This window comes from Palaemon carinicauda, chromosome 11 (genome assembly GCF_036898095.1).
Source record: "Palaemon carinicauda isolate YSFRI2023 chromosome 11, ASM3689809v2, whole genome shotgun sequence".
NCBI classification, from domain to species: domain Eukaryota; kingdom Metazoa; phylum Arthropoda; class Malacostraca; order Decapoda; family Palaemonidae; genus Palaemon; species Palaemon carinicauda.
Genome location: NC_090735.1, coordinates 121,890,098 through 121,915,516, shown reverse-complemented (window position 1 = coordinate 121,915,516; position 25,419 = coordinate 121,890,098). Strand labels below are relative to the sequence as shown.

General features: G+C 36.2%; 1 protein-coding gene across 1 annotated transcript in view; it reads right to left on the bottom strand.

Moving 5' to 3' along the window:
- The window catches only part of LOC137650151 (activating signal cointegrator 1 complex subunit 3-like), a 133,293-nt gene that overhangs the window by 22,252 nt on the left and 85,622 nt on the right, over positions 1-25,419 (bottom strand). The window contains exons 16-30 of the mRNA XM_068383303.1: positions 24,609-24,829; positions 22,839-22,944; positions 20,304-20,528; positions 18,362-18,451; positions 13,944-14,088; positions 13,483-13,619; positions 12,722-12,895; positions 11,684-11,909; positions 8,746-8,887; positions 7,736-7,844; positions 6,048-6,216; positions 4,021-4,241; positions 3,660-3,794; positions 2,972-3,089; positions 284-429 (exon numbers count right to left, since the gene is read on the bottom strand). Coding sequence (XP_068239404.1) covers positions 284-429; positions 2,972-3,089; positions 3,660-3,794; positions 4,021-4,241; positions 6,048-6,216; positions 7,736-7,844; positions 8,746-8,887; positions 11,684-11,909; positions 12,722-12,895; positions 13,483-13,619; positions 13,944-14,088; positions 18,362-18,451; positions 20,304-20,528; positions 22,839-22,944; positions 24,609-24,829 — 2,364 coding nt within the window. The remainder of the gene's footprint in view (positions 1-283; positions 430-2,971; positions 3,090-3,659; positions 3,795-4,020; positions 4,242-6,047; positions 6,217-7,735; positions 7,845-8,745; positions 8,888-11,683; positions 11,910-12,721; positions 12,896-13,482; positions 13,620-13,943; positions 14,089-18,361; positions 18,452-20,303; positions 20,529-22,838; positions 22,945-24,608; positions 24,830-25,419) is intronic.

The following is a 25,419-nucleotide window of genomic DNA, read 5'->3' as shown; positions in this document are numbered from 1 at the left end:
AATTTTAATGGAGTCTTCCAAGCATAATACCCATCATTTGTTCAAATTTGGTGAAAATCAGGCTAGAATTTCTGATGGAAGATTTACTGAAAATCGGGCAAGAATTTTTTATGTAAGATTTGCTGAAAATCGGGTAAGAATTTCTAATGTAAGCTTTACTGAAAATCGGGAAAGAAGTTTTGACGTGATCCTGCTACCATACAAACAAACATGAACGCGGGTAAAATACAACCTCCTTTGTGGAGGTAATAGAAAATAAGAAATAAAAACAAATGAATCTTACCTGCTTAATACCCAACCAATCAGCAAGATCTTTGGCATTTGCTAGAGCAGTCGAAAGTCCAATGACACGAAGAGTTTTGTTAGTGTGACTACAAATATAATTTGTACGAGATACAATCACCTCTAAGACGGGACCCCTGTCTTCGCCTGAAATACAAAAATAATCATTTTATAACCACAAGCATGAAAATACATTGAATAAAAGAAGAGGCCTTTATGTAAAGATCACTGACATATCTACCAATATTCTATACTGTCAATGGATGTCCCATTTAAGATAATCTTGCTTAACTGTGAATTCTTTTGCTAAATGTTGCAAATTATAGTTGCAAGAGGGTTGGTTATAAGCCCAAGGGTGGCTCCAAGGAAAAATAGCCCAGTGAAGAAAGGAAATAAGGAAATAAACTACAAGACGTAATGAACAATTTAAATAGTAAATTTCAAGAACAATAACAACATTAAAATAGATCTATTATGTATAAACTATAAAAAGAGCTTTATATCAGCCTGTTCAGCATAAAACATTCGCTGCAAATTGGAACTTTTGAAATTCCAGCTTGATGCTAAATTGTAATTTCCTATTGAAGGAACAATATCAAGGGGTTTTATTTCAATAGTCTTTGAATTTCCCCTAGATGCAATTGGGTTTCAAGTAGTGATGAGACGAGTACTTGGAATTGGAATCGAGAATTGAAAATAGCGTTAATTTTTCTGGTATACAAATTGGAATCGAGAATCGAAAATATCGTTACTTTTTCTGGTATCGGAATTGGAATCAGAGAATTTTAATAGAATTTTCGATTCTGAAAGATTCTTTGGAATTTGTATGTTTGCAACTCAAATTTCTATTACAGGTAATAATAAAAAGTAAAGATTTTTCTGACAACTTGAAAGTATCCGCATAAAAATGGTACTTTTTGCCGGGAAGTATTTGTCTGTACCTCTCTCCCCCTCTTCTGTTGAGAGTGAAAAATTGGTTATTTAGTGTTGGAGGGACTATATCTTTTCCAAAAAGATATTGACTGAAAGGTCACACCCGTGAGATGCTACAATCTAATATTGGGACTTGAATGTGAATAAATACCTTCAAGGAATTTACTGGAATATTTTCTTTTCTAAACATTTACCCTTTTCATTTGATTTGATTTTATAAGAAACTTTATTCCTTTTGGCTATAAAAAAAAGCATTTATGTTCCTTCTGATTGCATAATTGATAAAAGTACTTTGTCTGAAAAGTATTTGCTTCTTATACCAGCTTTAGGGTCTGAAAATAATCACAACTTCATTGCACTTACAAAATCGGAATCAGGACTCTGATCGGAATCAGGACTCTGATCGGAATCAGGACTCGGACCGGAATTGGAATCGGAATTTAATGAGATATCGGGACTCATATCGGAATAGTTATAAAATTTGTTATCGTCCACTGAACATTAAGGCTACAGAGAGAGATTTCCACGGGGCAAAGCATTATTTCTGTTTATTTTGCTGCAGTTGGGTTTCTGTTTAAATATTTCAGAATTACATTTTCTTGAAGTTTATTTTGATTATCCTTTGGATTAGGGTAAAGTTTTTCTATAAATTTTTCAAGATGAAGAGAGCGTGTTGCAAGCTGGCTTATCACATGATCAACACACACCCAGTATTGTGAGTTTCTAATTTACTATACCAGCGACAGCTGAGAGATTACTATTTTAAACAACTGATTGTAAGAAATTACTAAAATTGAGTAGTGTTAGTATGGCTTTATGTTTAGGATATCAACGACAGATACAGTCTTCAATATCATATGGACAAAGCACCATCCAAATGGGAAGCGACATATAAATATAGGATATTGTTTAGTTTGTTTATCAGGGTATACAATTTCCTGCTCTAATAATAGAAAATGTCAGTGGTTTGTTTCATTAGCAGAAATCTTTATAAAATCAACTTTTAAATTCATATTTATATCTTTGCAGGACTCTACTGCACATCCCTCTTCATAGTTTACATACGACAGACCTATTTTAATGTTGTTACTGATCTTAAGATATTTTATGTTCTTTCCTCATTACTTCTCATATTAGAATCTGCGACCCATCACAAATGATGGCTAAATATTGAGATTACCCAAGGGATGGGGAGAGCTAAGCATGACAGGGAAAAATAAATATATTTATCTTGTATAGAGCCAGACACTTGGTCTTGATTATATAGAGGAGATATACTTTATTTACTTCTTTATTTCCTTTTCTTGCTGGGTTATTTTTCATGTTGGAGGCATTGGATTTGAAGAATCCTGCTTTTCTAAATAAGGTTGTAGCTTAGTGTAATAATAATAATAAAGAAGCTCTACTATACTACACATAAATAATTAGGTTTTTTGATGAATAAGTTTCATAACTTAGAATCAAGTTTTCTTAAATCCTCTACTTTAACTGGAATGAAAATGCATAGTTGGTTTCATAACGAGTAAATATTCCCAGACCTTTTCTTCTAACTTGTAATTATTTTCATTTTAAATAAATTAAAGTAAATAAAAAAAACAATGCCTAGCTATGTCATACAAACCAGTGGGAAACTACGACATGAAACTTCTAATTATAAATCAAATAAAATCAAAATGTAAATATATTCAAGCTAAGAACAAATATTTAAATTTCCCTTGGTACTTTCATAACACTTATATCAATCAAAATCACTTACCAAGAAGATGAATTTCATCTATTATGATCAAAGAAACTTGCTTTACGTAGTTACGCGTCTGCCACGAACGGGAGATACCGTCCCACTTCTCGGGAGTGGTAATGATCACATCTGAAGCCTAAAATTAAAAATGAAAGCTTTGTGACAAGTCAACATTCTAACATTTTCAAATATTGTAATAAGTTTCTGAATTCAAAACTATTCAAAGAAAAGTTTAAAACAACCAAATCTCAAGTTCTTATACTGGGCTTGTTCATCTCAATGAACTTAGTGTTAGAAGTACAATTGGACGCATGAGTCCCAGTACACCTTGCTTCAAAGAAGTATACCCTGTCACACCCTTACTTAGTGGCAAGTAACAAGATAATAGTTTATCAAAATATGTCTTAAGCCTTGCGATATCTTGGTAAAAAATAAGCGCTTTAAATTCTTTCTTCTTAAAGCAAACTGTTTACTTAAGAGCACCTTTAGGTCAAGACTTTGGATTTTAATGACTGAGAATTTACATGAAACAATCTTATTAGAGAGCGCATCAGGTAACCAACTCCTTGTTAACATAGAGATAATGGTGGGAAAGACAAAGAAGAAGAGTGACATAAAAGAATAACTTATCAAAACAATATATCCCTTGTGGGGATGAATAACCGCTAACATAAAATCATTTATGGTGAAACAGAACTGTGCGTACCTGGATTGCCCGAACGTCCGGAGACACATCACCTGTCAACTCGACAACATTCTTTCCTAGTTTCTCTTCTAATCGTATTTTCCAATCTTCCACTCTTTCTCTGACAAGAGCTTTCAAAGGGGCGATATACACAACCTGAAAAATGTCAGGAGTTACATTTTAATATGCAAAGCACATACGAAAGACAAATGTAAAACGTACACAAAAAGATTGAGTTCTATATAAATTGGAGTTTAAATTTTTATCAACATATGTATATATGTGGATATGTATGTATGTATGCATGCATGTATACACAATGATCAATTCAACTAAAATCACTATAAAATTAGTATTCAAACAGTGATAAAACATCACTAACCTTTGCTCCCGGTGATTCCCGAAACACTCGGAACATGGCTATTTCTGCTGCAATTGTTTTTCCCGAACCGGTCGGAGCACCGAGCAAAACATTGTTATCTGTATGATATAAACAATGGAAGAGCTGTGTCTGGATGGGGTTGAAATGTGTGAACTTGTACAGCATTTCCAACTCGGAGTTGTTCAAGGCAGTGACTGGAAGTGGCCTCAGGTCTAGTAAATCTGCAAAATGAAATGAAAAATATGCAACTTGATTCCACTTATAATAACAATACAGAAGGTCGTCAATTTACAAACTTAACAGGTTCCGAGAAGCTTTTTATAAGTTGAATTTTAAATTTTGCCTAGGGTATGCCTAACCTGACTCCCATGCCAAGGATTTTCCAGCTACAAAAGTCCGCAAATAGTTTCGTTTCATATGAAATAAATATCAGGTTATTGCAATTATCAAAACAGATAATTGCAATACTTAACTTGGGAGTAGGGGTCTCCAAAAGGTCAGACATCTTCACAACACAGTAAAATAGAAGCTACGAACACAGAACGCGTGTGAATATCACGGTGCTAAGAAAGGAATGATGGGAGGTGCGTGGGTGGTATTGGTAGTAGCGGGCAGTAGTCGGATATAGAAAGGCACCTCGTAGTAACGGGGGATATTGAGGAAGAAGACTAATTGGTAAGGGACCTCTGGTAGTGGTTTCACACGCCCCAGTTATTATACCGACACCCTATAAGGGTGAGCGAGCTGGGTATATTCCTGGCATTCCATGCAACTTTTTCTCTGGTATATTTAGCAGTATTTATACCTTAGAAATGGTGCTATAAGGAGCATTTCACTGGGCGACACAGGTCCCTCGCCCAGAAATAGATATTTCCTTTGTCAAAATCCCTTTTTACTTACTATATTAAATGATATATTATTGTTTTACTACAATATTTCTTTATCTTAATACAGTATATGAACTTTTGATACAATACCCAAGATTTATGATTTTAATTGAATTTGTGTTCGTATCTCCAAATGTTTGAAAGTTGATGACGCTCTGTAGAAAAAAAAAAATGGTATGTTCCTCACAGGGCTGATATCCCCTGATCAACTGACGGAAGAATAATCTCATGCTATGCTGTCTCAGTGGGCTAAATCAGGATTCAGTATTACAACTTAATCTTTGAAGAACATTTTCATTATTCACTTGGCCGCTCTCAACCGACAACTTGCAACTACATTCTCGCAAATCCACAGAATGTCTACTAATGTTAAGGATACGGAGGAACACAAAGCGGAAGTTTGACATTTTTAACACAGATGACAATACACATGCAATCCCAAAAACTCCCTGGTCAGGCAATAAAGGTTTTGATAAAAATAGTGACAGAAATGTACACATATCAAAATTTTTCCACACGAAATTAATGCGATTACTTTCAAAGTACCGCTGCGTACTTGTACTTTGATGTACTTCATCAAAAATATTTCGTAAGAGACGAGAGCGGCGTGATGGTATCACGTCGCGACCAGAGAACTTACTGGCTAACGGGACCCGAGCTGGCGCCGACCTAGCTCAGGACTACCCTCGGGGCACGTTCTCTTACTCCCGGGTTAGCCCTCCATAGAAAACGGGCGTAGGGTATACTACACAAAACTCTGGTCGGTAGAGAGGAGATTACAGGTAACTCCTAAGAAAGTAGTTCGAGGTAAGTATTTGTGTTGGAACAAATTTCAGATTCAAACTTGGGTCATATCCAACATGACTACTGAATTTGGTCAAAATCGGTACTGTAGTTTTTGTGTAAAGTTACTCACAAACAAAAATAAACTAGGAAACAGACAGGGGAATGCATACCCTTTGCAAAATCTTCCATTTTGTCAAAGACAATAACAAAAATTCAAATAACCTAGAGTTAGTATTCATCTTTTATCCTTCATGTATCAGCATAACCTCAAGCTCCTCAGTCCTCTAGTGCCACATTTGGAAAATAACTATAAATAAAATTATAATAAAAAAATAAAAACTCATAATTTCTCACCTGTATGAGGAGGATGTTGCTCTGGAAGAATGAGGTTCTCAAAACTCATAACACAAGATGATTCACAGCTCAGCCATTTATCGCTGATCGCTCTTACATAGTACTGGTTTGGCATTGGGTCGAAAATGGGGATAGTGAATACGAGCTGTTGCTCCTGTTCTCGTTGCACCTGTGTAAAAAACAAAAAGAAAAAGGAAAAAAAAATATATATTTTCTGTCTCTCCGTCACTTTCATTCCCCACAACTCCGATCCATACATCACAGTTGGTATAATCACTTTCTCATACAGAACTCTCTTTACATTCATGCCCAACCCTCTATTTTTTTACTACTCCCTTAACTGCCCCCGACACTTTGCATCCTTCATTCACTCCCTGACGTACATCTGCTTCCCCTCCACCATTTGCTGCAACAACAGACCACAGAGAACACAGCATTTCACTGATCTTTCTTAAAAAATACAATATCATCATATTATCTCAGATATCAGGAAAAATTCAAACACCCTCTTTACATTCATGCCCAACCCTCTATTTTTTACTACTCCCTTAACTGCCCCCAATACTTTGCATCCTTCATTCACTCTCTGACGTACATCTGCTTCCACTCCACCATTTACTGCAACAACAGACCACAGAGAACACAGCATTTCACTGATCTTTCTTAAAAAATACAATATCATCATATCTCAGATATATTAAAAAAAATTCAAACACCCAATATTTGGAAATTATTTATTTTGATCTGAAATACGATAATATGAAGCTAGTTTGGGCCTGCTCTTGCAATCCCCATGAGAGATTACTTCAGCAAATGTTTAGCTGGGCTCCAAAAGACACTAGAAGAGTTGGAAGACCCAGGCCTACGTGACTAAGGACTATGAAGCGTGAAGTAGGAGATGATGAATGGAGAAGTATTGATTTAAAAGCTCAAGATAGAGACGACTGGCGAAATCTAACCGAGGCTCTTTACGTTAGAACAAGGTGTAAACTTTCTTATTACTTGTCGAATAGCTTTACCTTATTTGGAAGTTGTTTATTTTGGTCTGAAATGCCATAATATGAAGCCAGTTTGGGCATGCTCTTCGCACTCCCCAAGAGAGATTAGTTTACCAAACTTTCAACTGGGCTCCACAAGACACTAGAAGATTTGAAAGACCCAGGCCTACATGCCTGAGGACTATGAAGTGTGAAGTAGGAGATGATGAATAGAGAAGTATTGATTAATAAGCTCAAGATAGAGACAACTCGCGAAATCCAACCGAGGCCCTCTGCGTCAATAAGCGTAGGAGGAGATGATAATGACGAAACTAGTTTTAAGATTTACGAAATATGACTTAGTGTTACTTTGCCAGTAATAAAGACAGTTGAATAGCAAACACAGGGTTGAGACTCGGTCTCCTGGTAAGCTAAGGGGAGTCGCAGGGGGCTATAGCCCACCGTAAGGTAAGGATATGGCTCATAGGCTAGGGTAGGTGGCATTTTTTTTGAAATGTGGGTTTTCAGTAACTAATTTTGAAATTTTACACCCGGTCTGTCCCAACGAGCTACAGAGGCTATGACAAACTGTAACAATAGTGTATGATCCAACGCATCTTTAAATATAACCTTTAACTTTGACTAGCAAATCATAAATTTGTTAAGTATTCTTAATCTTAATTCGGGACAAAATAGGAATACAATACGAACCTGTTTTTTTGTTAGTGTGAACTGCTCACTGTGATACATATGATTATTAACTGGATCTTCTACCCAAATCCAATATATTTCCTGAGTCCCATGGATCCTATCACTCCACCTGGAAGAATGCATTTAAATAAAATATGACAAATTCGTAGATAATTTAAAGTAATATCCCTACTAAATAAGCGTGGTTTGTATTCCAGTGACGGAACAAACAAGAATTTTCAAAATAAAATTTACTATTTCTAAACTAGTCTGTACAAATTACTTCTCTCTCAAAGTTTGACTTCTATCAACAATTAGCCCACCATCAATATTTCCTATATTCATTCCTTTTACTAGGCTTAGGGCTCTAGTACAGTATTTAATTTGAGTTCTTTTATGTTTTTATGTACTTAATACATCAAACTTACAAATACAGTATTGACCATAGTTATGAAATGGAATTTTAACCCTTTTACCCCCAAAGGACGTACTGGTATGTTTCACAAAACTCATCCCTTTACCCCCATGGACGTACCGGTACGTTCATCCAAAAAACTGCTATATAAATTTTTTTTTTGCATATTTTTGATAATTTTTTGAGAAACTTCAGTCATTTTCCAAGAGAATGAGACCAACCTGACCTCTCTATGACAAAAATTAAGGCTGTTAGAGCAATTTAAAAAAAATATAAAGCAAAATATCCTTGAAAAAAATAACCCCTGGGGGTTAAGGGTTGGAAATTTCCAAATAGACTGGGGGTAAAAGGGTTAACTTTCAATTAAAAAGAAAAAAATGAAATCTACAAAATTTCAATGTTTTTATTAAAAGAAAATATTGAACCTACAAATATTGACAATACTTATGAAACAAAATTTCAACTTTAATAAAAGAGAAAAAAATCGAACAACAAATATTGACGATACTTATGAAACAAAATTCCAACTTCAATAAAAGACAAAAAAAATTGAACCAACAAATATTGACGATAGTTATGAAACAAAACTTAATTTCGATAAGAGAAAACTACGTACGTGAAATCTGGTAAAATATTCAGCTTGACTCGGAGTACCGTCCTAGTAATAGGCTGCACAACAGCCTCCATACTGAGTAAAGGAAACTGCCATGCTGCTGTCTTCACCTCCTTTCCCATCCTTTCGTGCCTCAGCATCTGACCTGCAAAGATATAATCACTGTACTTAATTCGGATTAACCCTTTTACCCCCAAAGGACGTACTGGTACGTTTCACAAAACCCATCCCTTTACCCCCATGGACGTGCCGGTACGTCCTCGCAAAAAAATGCTATAAATTTTTTTTTTTTCATATTTTTGATAATTCATTGAGAAAATTCAGGTATTTTCCAAGAGAATGAGACCAACCTGACCTCTCTATGACAAAAATTAAGGCTGTTAGAGCAATTTAAAAAAAATATACTGCAAAATGTGCTGGGAAAAAATAACCCCCTGGGGGTTAAGGGTTGGAAATTTCCAAATAGCCTGGGGGTAAAAGGGTTAATAAATATGGCATCAGAGATGAAAACTGGAACAGTCAGTGATAACCAAAGAACAAGTACACACAAGTATGCAAGTGTATAGCACAGTACGTACGTAGTACAGTACAGTAAATTACGGAATTATTTTGACATATATCCATATACATAAGTGTACTGAACTATACATACATTGCACAGTATAAATCTCACTCCACTATTTTGACACATATGCACCACAGTGAATTATTATATTATTTCATTATCCTTACTATAATTTTTGTACATGTAATAATGAACATTATAATAAAGCATTGTGTAATGTATAGTACTCGAAATTTAACATCAGCAGGTTTGACAATTTATTTGCAGGAAGGCCCAGAAATTCCCTAAGACAATATTCATGGGTACTTAACCACAACTATATAACACAAAATACAGAAGAGGTCTTGATAAAAAAAAAAAAGTATTATAAAAGAGCTTCAAAATTTCTATAATAATAGCATCTGTCTCAGCTTATTCTCATGTTATTTAGCCAAGTATGCTATGCTGTATTCGATCCTTGATAAGTTTCCAGTCATTTACATTAAGGTGCATTCAATATTATATATTTGCGGAAGACTAAATAGAATTGAGCTACATAAGACTGAATACATACAATTCTTCTCCACTCAAGGGGTTAAGTACTGCAGTCTGATTGTGGCTACTTTCTTCTTGGTAAGAGTAGAAGAGATTCTTGCTAAGGTAAGCAGCTCCTCTAGGAGAAAGACACTCCAAAATCAAATTACTGTTCTCTAGTTCTCGGTAATGCCATAGCCTCTGTATCATGGTTTTCCACTGTCTTGGGGTAGAGTTATTTTGCTAAAGGGTACACTTGGGCACACTATTCTACCTCATTTCTCAAGGCCATGTGTATTACTGTAATGGCTTTTTGTATTTCTTATTCAGGCCTGTTCTGTATTTGATTTTACATAACTACGAATATCATTACTTTTGTCTTTTCTTTCAAGGCTGAGATACACGTTTTTTTTCTAGTTTAAGATATCTTTTGTCATTAAAGGGGGCAGCAATTATGCAAGGGTTTTCATAAGTGAGATAGTGACATTGAAAAATGAGGACAGATATGAAGGCCATACACAGAACATTTTCAGGTATCAAGACTAGACTGAAAAAAAGAGAGAGTGTACTATCATGGATGCTGATGGTATATTATGATCAATAAATATAATGTTAAGTAGATTTATTTATTATTTCACCTTCACTTATAAACTAATAAAATCACAAATTTTAAGTAATTTGTATTTTTCCTAACAATACTTACCTCGAACTACTTTCTTAGGAGTATCTGGGATCTCCTCCCAACCGACCAGAGTTTTGTGTAGTTTACCCTAGTCCCGTTTTCTATGAGGGGTAACCTCAGGTGGAGTGGAACATGCCCTGAGGCTATCCCCAGGTCAGAGAGCATGCTTGCTCAGGTCTCGATCTCCAGTAAGTTCTTTGGCGTTCATTAAGCAAGAGAACAATCCTGGCTTCGTTTTCGGCTTGCTAACATTCCGTAACATTAAGACAAACTTCATTTATAAGACCCGAGAGATTCTCTTGAGTACACCAAATCTCAGTGGTTCCTGCGTGTACAACTCAAGATTGAGAGGTTTATAGTAAGCACCTGCCTCCCCAAATAGGAACTTAGCAGAATTGAGGAGCATGTCTCCTCAAAATAAATAATAAGAATATCAGATTATCATTCTCGTAAATTACTAACATTTTTCTTTGTCTTAATACTGAAATATCAGGCATAAGCACAGCAATGGTTTGTATAAAAAAATCTCCCCTGTATAGTAAAAAAAAGGTCTCTGGCTATAAACAAAAATATATACAGTATATTTCTTTCCTGTCACGGCAAGTGGCAACCACTAGGAATGCACAATCTTCCACAAATTGCCTAAACTGCTATGTGGCATTTAGGAAAAGGGGAGAGAGTGGGAAATGTTGAATATATGTGTGTACATATCTAATCTATCTAAATATTTAGCCGTCATTTCTGAAGGGTCGTGTACGCTAGTATCTTAATAATTATAAAATACAAACTAACTTCCCATTTTCCCAAGACAAGAAAAATAACCAAGCAAATACATACATACATATACCAAGGCACTTCCCCCAATTTTGGGGGGTAGCCGACATCAACAAATGAAACAAAACAAAAAGGGGACCTCTACTCTCTACAATCCTCCCAGCCTGACAAGGGACTCAACCGAGTTCAGCTGGTACTGCTAGGGTGACACAGCCCACCCTCCCACATTATTCACCACAGATGAAGCTTCATAATGCTGAATCCCCTACTGCTGCTACCTCCGCGGTCATCTAAGGCATCGGAGGCTTCAACAGCAAATGAAAATCGATAATTTACCATCAGTTAGAAGAAATTTCTTGCCTTAGAAGTGAGAACTATGATAATAAAAAAATTTAATAAACACAAACCTATTTCCTTGTGATCCATGTCCCTTAACTTCTCGACTGTGAGGCACTTGCTTTCGATCTTATCGATAATCTCTGGCGAGAGACGAGTAAACTGCTTCATGGGACTCTCAAAATTCCACATCTGGTGCTCAATCATCTTGGCCATGGTTAACAAGCGACTAGCCATCAAAGGCCAGCCCCTGTGTAGGACAATTTCAAATAAGGCTCTGGTGATTCGGACTGAGTTCTGGGGAAAGAAATGTCATGAGATAGAATAGAGAAGAAAAGCCAAACATCAATACAGCTAAATCTTAACCCTTTTACCCCCAAAGGACGTACTGGTACGTTTCACAAAACTCATCCCTTTACCCCCATGGACGTACCGCTACGTCCTTGCATAAAAATGCTATTTAAATTTTTTTTTGCATATTTTTGATAATTTTTTGAGAAACTTCAGGCATTTTCCAAAAAATGAGACCAACCTGACCTCTCCATGTCAAAAATTTAGGCTGTTAGAGCAACTTGAAAAAAATATACTGCAAAATGTGCTTGAAAAAAAATAACCCCATGGGGGTTAAGGGTTGGAAATTTCCAAATAGCCTGGGGGTAAAAGGGTTAATCTAATACATTGAATTAGTCAATTATACTATATATAACATTAATGCACAAGTCAAACATTTTTATACATTTTGCTCATTCATGTTTTCATATGGTACTTTAAATATGAAAGATCTATAATAATGTTGTTACTGTTCTTAAAATATTTCATATTAATTGTTCATTAGTTCTATTGTACTTTATTTCCTTATTACCTTTCCTCACTGGGCTATTTTTCCCCATTGGAGAACTTTTATTATGCTTATAGCAACTTGCTTTTTTAACTAGGGTTATAGCGTGGCTAGTAATAATCTGAACCTCTTTCTGTTATTTTCTTTTTATTTAATAAACATTTTCTTGTACTTGGAATCAGTTGTAATTGATAAGATTTTATTTTTCTTGAATTAAAAAAATAAAAATTGTATCTTTTTAATCTTGTGTAAAAATTTAATCCAAACTTACGTCAATGACATAATTGATGTCCGAAACAAGTGAGAAGCTGTCGACCTTAATCCTTGAAATGTAAGATTGGAGAAGGATGTTAACTTTTCCGTGGACATTCTCAACACCGCCGGCTGCCGGAACTTCGCACTGAACGTGAAGGTCGTCAAGCTCGGCCATTTCTTCATCACGTACCTATATAAAAGAAAACACAAAAATATGAAATGTGGTGTCAGACATAATGAATAAAAAGGAACATCAGTTCTAAACCAATCACTTGAGAATTCTACATATATGTCTTTAACAAAAATTTCCTATTCTAATAATGTAATCTATTGTATATTTTGAACATTCTTTTCTATTGAACAGCTCAACATAAGTCTTCATCTATAGTTTATATATGATAGATTTATTCTAACATTGTTACTGATCTTAAAATATTTTTATTCGTTACTTATAGTTAATTTGCCATTTCCTTATTTCTTTTCCTCACTGGGCTGCTCTCCCTATTGGAGCCCTTAGGTTTTAAGCATTCTGCTTTTCCAACTAGGGTTGTAGATTAAATAATAATAATAACAATGTCCACTCCTCAATAAATAATCAACATAAATCAAAATTAAAATATTCCCTTGAAGAAGCTTCTTTCCAAGATCTTTTTCAAAACTATCAACTATATTTCTCCAAAGAATTGGGTTGATAACCAAGTATATGTGAAAATCTCAAATAATCTCTATAAAATTTTTAGCTTTATAGAAATACGTAAAAATCATAATCGATGATACCTTCATCTGTTGGAACTCGGAGCTTTGCGATATCACGGCCAAGACCATGCCATCGTTCATGACTTCCTTCAAGAAATCATTGAAGATCTCAACGGTGTCATATTTTACGTAAAACTGACTTGCAATTCGTCCCATATCTGAAACCCCAAAAATACTCTTCTGCTAATATTTCTAAGATACAACAAAATATATCAAGAATTTTGAGGGATTGGTAAAGTTAATTAAAATATAGAATTTATGGACTTCAAGAATCTTAAAACCATACTAACATTTCATCTTTGCAGACAACACCAAATTTCAGTCACATGGAGAACAAAACTCCTTAGATATTTTTGAAATAGAAAATAAACAGATTTTGGAGGGTTGAATGAATAAATTAAATAAATATTGAATAAATAAATTCAGGTAATTTTACAACCTCCTTGGTGGAGGTAAATAATTCTAATATATTTTCAGCTTACCAGTGATGTGAAGATACCCTGTCATTTCGTCAAACCGAACCATGCGGGCTTTGTCTAGTTCTTTGGCTGCTTTTATTACTGCTTCCCGCCTAAATTCCTCTACATTGGGGTCATGTTGATAATCTTTGAACATAAGGCCATATACCTGTAAAAGAATTTGTAAATACATTACACTTAATACAACAATACAATAACTTACTTTAACAGTATCCTAAAATTATCAACTCAATTTTTGCAAGATATTTTCTAAGGCTATGGGCAGTAATGAAGCGCGGGATTATTGCTATAAAGAATTATTGATTTCTAATCATTAAAATCTAGTCTATCATTAGTTTCTATTCTTCAACTTTTTGTAAAGATTAGCAGAATTTCAGTTATAAAATGTTCTATCCTTAACCGATATTCATATTGCATCATCTGCATACGCAAGTTTGTTTCCTGGGCCAAACCACACGTATATATTATATGAAAAGTAATGGCCCAGAACAATACCCTGAGAAACCACAGATATTACGTAACTATAATCACTAAGGTGCCGGCACAATCAATAACTCTTTGCAATATATTACTTAAAAATCCAATAAATGATAATACGAAACGACCCACCTAACCCAAACTGTTTAAGTACGAGACCAAACTCGAACAACTGGTTGTAAACTAACATATACAAACATGACAATGCAATCATATAAACATAGTATAAGAAAAGGTAAGTTAAAAGACAAATCAATAATGGCCGTCAAGTGAGGATAGGAACGGAGACCTCCGATCACTATCCGAGCCAAAAGTAAAGTGGAGTATTCTCCAGTGTGTGTGAGGGGGAGGGGTAGCTAGCTACCCCTCCCTAACCCCCCCGCTAACTAGCGGTGGGGTAGGAAACCCTCGTTAAAACTTTATGGCTCGTCATCGGCTGCGCCGAAGTAATCACCCCATGTAAATAGCGTGGTTTGTATTTTAGTTACGGAACAAACATATTTCACAATCTCAATATAAAAAACTTTTGACATATTTACAATAAACGCCTTGATGTCTCACAGGAATAAATAAACAGGAGAGAAGATTTCCAGTCCCCTCGTCCCATCGGCTAGTTCCCAAAATAAACACTAATCATTCCTATGATCAAGCAAAGACACTTTCAAAACTTAAGGTAAAGTTTGAGTTAATTGGTCAATTACTTCTATTATTGTCGATGTCTCACAGGATGTAGATACAGGAGAGGGGGTTCCGAGCCCCCTCGTCCCGTCCCTTTTAGTCGCCTCTTACGACACGCAAGGATAACGTTGGCGCTATTCTAATTGTTTTTATGCCTCCCCAGGGGCCACAGGGGAGGGTGGGCTGTGGCACCCTAGCAGTACCAGCTGAACTCGGTTGAGTCCCTTGTTAGGCTGGGAGGAACGTAGAGAGTAGAGGTCCCCCCTTTTTTTTTTTTTTTTCATTTGTTGATGTCGGCGACCCCCCAAAATTGGGGGAAGTGCCTTGGTATATGTATGTATGTACTTCTATTATTCATTGTGAATTTTTAATTTCTATTCATTTCTAGTGTTAGGGGTTACAAATTATTCTTTAATCACCATTGAAAAACCTTTAAAATGAGTTTGTACAGGGATAATGAATACATTTCAACCATAACAAACCAGTGCATGCTGATCACCCAAAAAATAGAGGCATACCTATTCTCTTTTCACTAGATCCCACTGGGTATACCCCTGCTTGTGGTACACAAGAACTGGGGTGTATAGGTAAAATGTAAGTGTATACCTACCAATAGTCAACAATTAATTTTGGGTATCAAATACACAGAAAATAGTCATGTTCAGAAACATCCCCACCCAAGATATTGCAACTAAAATGCTGACAAGGAAAAGATCTGTAAAAATGGAGTTTTCCTTCACCTTACTGTTTCAATAACAGCAGAAAAAGACTGAGATTTCAAGATAATCCTCTTCACATTTGAATCTGAACTAGGTTCTAAATAAGCCAAACTTGAATTTGAACTGGGCTCTAAAAATTCAAACTTCACTCTGAACTAGGTTCCAAAAAAATTCAAACTTGAACCTGAACTAAGTCATTCACTGCCATAACGAAGAAAATGAAAAAAAATAAATTACGAAAAGATAAAACCTTATGACAAAATATTATTCCTAAATATGAGCAGATATTTAGCAAAAGGTAAGGAGGTGTATGTTGCGTTTATGGATCTGGAGAAAGCATATGATAGAGTTGATAGGGAAGCAATGTGGAATGTGATGAGGTTATATGGAGTTGGTGGAAGGTTGTTGCAAGCAGTGAAAAGTTTCTATAAAGGTAGTAAAGCATGTGTTAGAATAGGAAATGAAGTGAGCGATTGGTTTCCGGTGAGAGTGGGGCTGAGACAAGGATGTGTGATGTCGCCGTGGTTGTTTAACTTGTATGTTGATGGAGTGGTGAGAGAGGTGAATGCTCGAGTGCTTGGACGAGGATTAAAACTGGTAGACGAGAATGATCATGAATGGGAGGTAAATCAGTTGCTGTTTGCGGATGATACTGTACTGGTAGCAGACACAGAAGAGAAGCTTGACCGACTAGTGACAGAATTTGGAAGGGTGTGTGAGAGAAGGAAGTTGACAGTTAATGTGGGTAAGAGTAAGGTTATGAGATGTACGAGAAGGGAAGGTGGTGCAAGGTTGAATGTCATGTTGAATGGAGAGTTACTTGAGGAGGTGGATCAGTTTAAGTACTTGGGGTCTGTTGTTGCAGCAAATGGTGGAGTGGAAGCAGATGTACGTCAGAGAGTGAATGAAGGTTGCAAAGTGTTGGGGGCAGTTAAGGGAGTAGTAAAAAATAGAGGGTTGGGCATGAATGTAAAGAGAGTTCTATATGAGAAAGTGATTGTACCAACTGTGATGTATGGATCGGAGTTGTGGGGAATGAAAGTGATGGAGAGACAGAAATTGAATGTGTTTGAGATGAAGTGTCTGAGGAGTATGGCTGGTGTATCTCGAGTAGATAGGGTCAGGAACGAGGTGGTGAGGGTGAGAACGGGTGTAAGAAATGAGTTAGCGGCTAGAGTGGATATGAATGTGTTGAGGTGGTTTGGCCATGTTGAGAGAATGGAGAATGGCTGTCTGCTAAAGAAGGTGATGAATGCAAGAGTTGATGGGAGAAGTACAAGAGGAAGGCCAAGGTTTGGGTGGATGGATGGTGTGAAGAAAGCTCTGGGTGATAGGAGGATAGATGTGAGAGAGGCAAGAGAGCGTGCTAGAAATAGGAATGAATGGCGAGCGATTGTGACGTAGTTCCGGCAGGCCCTGCTGCTTCCTCCGATGCCTTAGATGACCGCGGAGGTAGCAGCAGTAGGGGACTCAGCAGTATGAAGCTTCATCTGTGGTGGAAATGTGGGAGGTTGGGCTGTGGCACCCTAGCAGTACCAGCTGAACTCGGCTGAGTCCCTGGTTAGGCTGGAGGAACATAGAGAGTAGAGGTCCCCTTTTTTGTTTTGTTTCTTGTTGATGTCGGCTACCCCCCAAAATTGGGGGAAGTGCCTTTGGTATATGGATGGATGAGCAGATCAAAAATATGAACTGATAAAAATTAATAGAGTATATATAATGTAGCATTAGGACTCACATTAAGATTCATGAAAAATAAATAAAGCTAAATAAAATAAAAACTAAACTAGAATCTATTGTAGATGGTAAGCGTTTAGAATAATTCATTCTATTCCCGATCTACAGTACTGTATTTCACATTCTGTTGGACAATATTTACCGTAAGGAAGAGAGAATAGATATGTATCATATACTGTATCTTTTAGTTTATCTTTCCAAAATAAATTCTAGAACACTTTTATATTATGCTAAACGATAAAATAACTTATCATTAGCTATAGCACTTCCCCCAATTTTGGGGGTTAGCCTACATCAAACAAATGAAAAAAGGGGGACCTTTCCCCTCTACGCTCCCCCCAGCCTGACAAGGGACTCAACTGAGTTCGGCTGGTACAGATAGGGTGCCACAGCCCACCCTCCCCCTTATCCACCACAGATGAAGCTTCATAACGCTGAATCCTCTACTGCTGCTCCCTCCACAGTCATCCAAGGCGACTGGAGGAAGCAGCAGGGCCTACCGGAACTGCGTCACAATCGCTCGCCATTCATTCCAATTTCTAGCACGCTCTCTTGCCTCTCACATCTATCCTCCTATCACCCAGAGCTTTCTTCACTCCATGCATCCATCCAAACAAAGTTAATACAACATATTTCATCTTACAGTATTTCTCTTCCTCTTGTTTTGTTAAATTTTTTATAGTAGAGTCTCTGCAGGCATGGTTTCCAGCACGCTCTCTTGCCTCTCACGTCTATCCTCCTATCACCCAGAGCTTCCTTCACTCCATCCATCCACCCAAACCTATACAAATACGTTGATGAAAAATATCTCACCTGAGGATTCTTTCGCATACGGACGTACAAGTAGGTGTAACTTATCCACTCGATGGCTTCGTCCACATTTGTTATATTTCCAAGGGCAACCTGAAGGAAAAGATATCCTGAATTAGAATAACTGTAGGTCTACAGCAATATTATAATGATAATTTGTGGAATGATCTTCCTAATTGGGTAGTTGAATCAGTAGCACTTCAAAAGTTCAAACTTGCAGCTAATGATTTTATGTTGAACAGGGTGACATAAGTCTTTTTATAGTTTATATATCAAATATCTGTCTTAATGTTGTTAATATTTTAAAAATATTTTAATTGTTCATTACTCATATCGTTTATTTCCTCATTTTCTTTCGTCACTAGGCTATTTTTCATTGTTGAAGCCCTTAGGCTTATAGCATCTTGCTTTCCCAACTAGGGTTGTAGCTCAGCTAGTAATAATAATAATAATAATAATAATAATAATAATAATAATAATAATAATAATAATGGAATGAGAATGAAACGGCAACCCCAAAATACAATAACCAATTACATTTTATAGTGATTAGCGTCAAAGTTCTTAACTTCTTTCGTTTATTTTGTGAGATCTAATAAAGCCAGCAAGTCTTCACTTCCTTTAACTACAATTACACATTTGAAAAGAAGAATATTGGTTGACAATAATCATAGTGTTCACCAAAATATAGAAGATTCTCCACTTACAAACATAAATCTAACTTAAATCACGTATCTCAAATAGTGTATCAAAAGTTCGTATACGAATAAGATAAAGAAATACTTTAATAAAACAATATTATATCATTTAATAAAGTAAACAAAATGACATTTACAATAACCTGATATCTATTTCTTAATGTGACTATTTGTTGAATTTTGAAGCTGGAAATAGTAGACATGGGAGTTAGGTTAGGCCTACACTAGGCCAAAAAAACTAACATAATTCAACTTACAAACTTGATAGGTTCCAAAAAGCTCTCTCTCTCTCTCTCTCTCTCTCTCTCTCTCTCTCTCTCTCTCTCTCTCTCTCTCTCTCTCTCTCTCTCTCTCTCTCTCTCTCTTATATATATATATATATATATATATATATATATATATATATATATATATATATATATATATATATATATATATATATATATATATGTATATATATATATATATATATATACATATATATATATATATATATATATATATATATATATATATATATATATATATATATAAAACTAAGAGAGAGAGAGAGAGAGAGAGAGAGAGAGAGAGAGAGAGAGAGAGAGAGAGAGAGAGAGAGAGAGAGAGAGAGAAACAGCTTCTTGGAACCTAACGAGTTTGTAAGTTGAGGATTGCTAATCTAACATATGATTAAACATTGGAATTGAAAAAAAAAAAACTTATACTGTGTGGCACAAAGCATACAATGATCTAAGTGAATACAAGCAGCGCTGAGGGGTTGCTAACTAGTTTGTCATATGGCCGAAAAAAAGATAAGGGCGTTAACCAGACCGGGTTGGTTCATCTGTTTACTAACCATATTTAATCTAACCCTTTTACCCCCAAAAGAACGTACTGGTATGTTTCACAAAACTCATCCCTTTACCCCCATGGACGTACTGGTACGTCCTTGCAAAAAAATGCTATTTAAATTTTTTTTTTGCATATTTTTGATGATTTTTTGAGAAAATTCAGGCATTTTCCAAGAGAATGAGACCAACCTGACCTCTCTATGACAAAAATTAAGGCTAAGGGTTAAGGGTTGGAAATTTCCAAATACCCTGGGGGTAAAAGGGTTAAGAGATGAATTAAGAATAAGTGAAGTGTTTTACCTCCATCCATTACTTTATAAACAACTTTCAAATAAAGCTCAAAGTATTTCTAAAAATGAGATAAACTATATATATAAAAAGTAAAACTGATAACATCAACTCTTTTTGACTTACCTCTGCATTCAAATTGTCGGCAAGATGAGCGAGGAACGAACTCTCAATCGGATACTGGTTCGTAAGAAGGGACAGGTAATGCGACAGTTTGTTATGGGTTGTGAGGATTATACCATGTCCGCTTTTGTCAAACTGCGGTCGACCAGCTCGACCGAATATCTGCAGAACGTCTAAGATGCCCAAATCGACTACAGTTCCTGATTTGCTGTCGTATATATCAGTTCCCTGAGATAATAGAGGAGTAAAAATCTTAAAAGGACAAAACTTGTCAAAAACATTAATTTTCTTATCAAAATATACTTTAGTACTTACTTGAAATCACATGCTATTAATTTTTCAATGAAAATAGCTTGTACATACATACATACATATACCAAGGCACCTAACCCAACTTTGGGGGGCTGCCGACATCAAACAAATGAAAAAGAAAAGGGGAATCCCCCCCTCCAAGCTCCTCCCAGCCTGACAAGGGACTCAACCGAATTCAGCTGGTACTGCTGGGGGAGCCACAGCCCACCCTCCCAAATTATCCACCACAGATGAAGCTTCATAATGCTGAATCCCCTACTGCTGCTGCCTCTGCGGTCTTCCAAGGCACCGGAGGAAGCAGCAGAGCCTACCGGAACTGTGTCACAATCGCTCGACATTCATTCCTATTTCTAGCACGCTCTCTTGCCTCTCTCACATCTATCCTCCTATCACCCAGAGCTTCCTTCACTCCATCACTAGTTGTCTATAAAAAAAGATCAGCTGCCTAACCTACATACTGATCTGGATCTAATTACTTCTCTTCAATTCAAAATTAATAGTTGAAGACCATAAAAGGAGATCTTTAAAGGCAGGGTTTGTAAGCTGTACTACTGTGGTGGATAATGTGGGAGGGTGGGCTGTGACACCCTAGCAGTACCAGCTGAACTCGGTTGAGTCCCTTGTTAGGCTGGGAGGAACGTAGAGAGTAGAGGTCCCCTTTTTGTTTTTGTTTCTTTGTTGATGTCGGCTACCACCCAAAATTGGGGAAGTGCCTTGGTATATGTATGTACTACTAAGGAAATTCTGTTTGTGGATAATCTGTTTAGTATTCTTCCCAATTTTGAGTCCTGTATAAGATATCAATAGAATCGATAAAGTAACTGCACATGTGGAAGCCAAAAAGAAAATTGACTGTTTGTCTCTTTCTCCTATAAACCATTAACCCTTTTACCCCCAGGCTATTTGGAAATTTCCAACCCTTAACCCCCAGGGGTTAATTTTTTTCAAGCACTTTTTGCAGTATATTTTTTTAAAATTGCTCTAACAGCCTTAATTTTCGTCATAGAGAGGTTAGGTTGGTCTCATTCTCTTGGAAAATGTCTGAATTTTCTCAAATAATTATCAAAAATATGAAAAAAAAAATATAAATAGCAGTTTTTTGCAAGAAAGTACCGGTACGTCCATGGGGGTAAAGGGATGAGTTTTGTGAAACGTACCAGTACGTCCTTTGGGGGTAAAAGGGTTAACCACCATATTGTAGAATTTCAATCTGCAAGAAGTTCCTTTTGTAACAGTGGTAGATTCTGCTCCTGCAGATGTTCTAGCTGAAATGTTAACAGGACTCAGACATTATAGGAAAATACTGTCTTTCCACAAAAATATTCTTATAGGAGGAATACTTTTCAACTTTTATAAGGTTTGGAAAAGCCTCCTGCCCTAACCCTTTTACCACCAAAGGACGTACTGGTACGTTTCACAAAAGCCATCTCTTTACCCCCATGGATGTACTGGAACGTCCTTGCAAAAAAATGCTATAAAATTTTTTTTTTCATATTTTTGATAATTTTTTGAGAAAATTCAGGCATTTTCCAAGAGAATGAGACCAACCTGACCTCTCTATGACAAAAATTAAGGCTGTTAGAGCAATTTAAAAAAAATGTACAGCAAAATGTGCTGGAAAAAAAATAACCCTTGGGGGTTAAGGGTTGGAAATTTCCAAATAGCCTGGGGGTAAAAGGGCTAATATGGGTGCTGATCTTGGTCAAAGAGGGCTATTTCATATATCTAGCCTGTTTTGGATTTAATCAACCTTGACCCAACAACAGGTAAGTCATTATAAAATTGCCACTTCGAAACACCTATTCAACCGTCTTTATAGAAGTTATTTCACAAATTTCCTGCTGCTTCCCCCGATGCCTTAGATGACCGCGGAGGTAGCAGCAGTAGGGGATTCAGCATTATGAAGCTTCATCTGTGGTGGATAACGGGGGAGGGTGGGCTGTGGCACTTTAGCAGTACCAGCTGAACTCGGTTGAGTCCCTTGTTAGGCTGGGAGGAATGTAGAGAGTAGAGGTCCCCTTTTTTGTTTTTGTTTCATTTGTTGATGTCGGCTACCCCCCAAAATTGGGGGAAGTGCCTTGGTATATGTATGTATGTATGTATGTATTTCACAAATTTATCTGGTAGCAGATTTTGACTAGACACTCATCGTATACATAAAAACTGAGACCGAACTTAGGAAACTATAAATATCAAAACGTATGGGTAAAATCATAAACTCCGTACCTTTATAATAACTGCATGAGCGGGAAGATTTACACCCCAGGCAAGAGTCGCTGTACATACGAGGACTTTGATGTATCCTTGGCTGAAGAAATTTTCAATCATATTCCTGTTGAAGTGAAAGAACCAAAGTTATGAAAACAAATATTATGCATTTTTTAGGTTATAAAAGTAATTTCCAATTATAGCATTTAATATGACAAAATAATCTGCTGCTATGACCTATACACAGAACATGGAAATCAGTGTTGAATAACTAATGTGAAATACTATAACTATAATAATAATAAGTAACTTGCAGTTAAGGAATTTTCCTAATTAAAAAGTATAAAATTCATCTATTCAAAGGTCGCTCATAAATGGCATAGGCCAGGGACACTGACAATACCCAAGACACTAACCATATATACATATGATCAGCACCCAAGACCCCTCTCCACCAAAGCTAGAACCAGCAAGGGTCAGGCAATGACTATTGATAACTCAGCAAGTAGCCTATTTGCTTCCCCAAACCTCCCATCCTTAGCTCACAAGGATAGTGAGGTTGCAAACACCAATATCACCAGGCAGAAATTACTTTCAATAGGCTAAAAAAACAGAGCAGCTAAATCAGTGGTATAGACTGGAAAGACTTGGAAATATTCTGTTAAATAGGAACCCAAAGAACAGCACCAGCAAGAGGAAGTAAAATTATGAATAAAATCTGCTCACGAAATATAGCAGTTAATCAGTGAGATGGATTGGTAAAACCTGGATGCATTCAGTTCAAAAAGTAGAAAAGGTACTGCAGTAGTAGGAAAAGGTAAAATCTGCAGCTATTCGTTTAGAAAAACTAGATGGAGCAGCATTAGGAAGGGGTAAAGCCAAGAAATACTCTGTTGAAAAATAACCCAACAGCAGCAGTCATAGGAAGAGGCATAACCTGGAAAAATTCTGCTCAAGAAAACGAACAACTACACCAGTGGTAGGAAGTGGTGAAGCCTTGTAAATATTTTGTTTAAAAATACACCATCTATAGTAAATGAGGAAAAAAAAAAAAAGAGATATAATTGAGAATACTTTTTCAAGAAGCACACCATTGTTACCTTGGAGACACATCCGAAGCACGAATCAAGAAATGAGCACCAAGCAAGAATAGCTGATTCATGTTTGAAATACAGAGAAATAACTATGACACAGACAAATAAAATCTTCCAATAAAAGGATTCATGAAGGTATATAGAGCCAATATTACTATGCACCAAAAACCTTAGAACAGTTTAAAAAATTAGGTAACCTTCAAGTATTAAGATTCCTGGCTAGATGGTAAAAAGAAGACAGAAATGAAAAACTAGAATGGTTCGGACATGGGATGAGAAGGGAGGACGAACAGTTGGTCTGAAGAGGAATAAATTTTAATGTAGCAGGACAAATATACCAAGTGACAAGGATGATGACAAAAAAGGATAGAAAGAAGCAAACAAGAACTTAGGAAGACAATGTAGGTCAGACAAGAGTGTAAAGGAATGATCTCAAGCATCTCCATACAGAGAAGGGCTAAAATGAAAATGATCGGGGGTTGCATCATTATATCTAGAATATACTAACTTAATGCCAGTGTGATAAAATTTCCTGGGCCAAACAATAAGCTGATCAAAATAAACTGCTGTTTTTTTAATGGAAATTAACATAGTGAAACCTGGGCATTCTGAGCTTACCAACATTTTAAAAATTCTCATCTCACTTTAATAGCAGTAAGAGATATCCGACAAAAAATTAAAGTTTTCCAATCACCTGTCTGATCGCAAAAGTCCAGCATGATGTACACCAAATCCAGAATCAAACAGTTCCAGGAGCTTCTTATTTCGTGTCCGGCTGAAGTCCTTACGGGCTCGAGAAACGTCTGGGCCGTCGTTGGGCAAAAAATTTTTTGTTCGTCCCATTTCTTGAGCGAGTTTGATCAAGTTCTCGGCGGTTCTCAGAGTACCATTACGGGCATGAACGAATACCATTACCTAACAGAAACATGGAGTGGATAATACATTAATACAAGCGTAGATATTAACAGCTATCATACGTACTAAGAAATAAATTTAAATACAGTGCATTGATGCAATCAAACCATGTACTCAAAACTAATATATGAAATATAAAGCCTATTCACAATACATTTAACACAAACTAATCTAAAAACCAGAAGAAATACATATTTAAGAAAATGAAGAAAAAAACGGTATAATAATCCCTATAAACAGAATTCATTCTCCTGCACAAAAGAACGCCAACTTGAAAATCTACCGACAATTATATGAAGCGTACCCAAGCTGATATTATTTAACGTACAGTGCCCCACAGATGACATATCAAACCATAACATACTGGAAGAAGAAGACAATTTGAATAAAGGAAACTAAGAACTTTTCTCATTTTTAAAGATGGATGTCAAAAAGACAGAGCTTCAGCAATGGACGCAATGTTTAACTACAAGTATAATTCATTGAAATATGTTCAAGAAGACTGTAAGGTAACATTACTTGTTTCTTACAAAACTCTACTTAAATCTCTTATTATTTTTTCAATATGCCCTGAAGTAGTAAGAAACCAA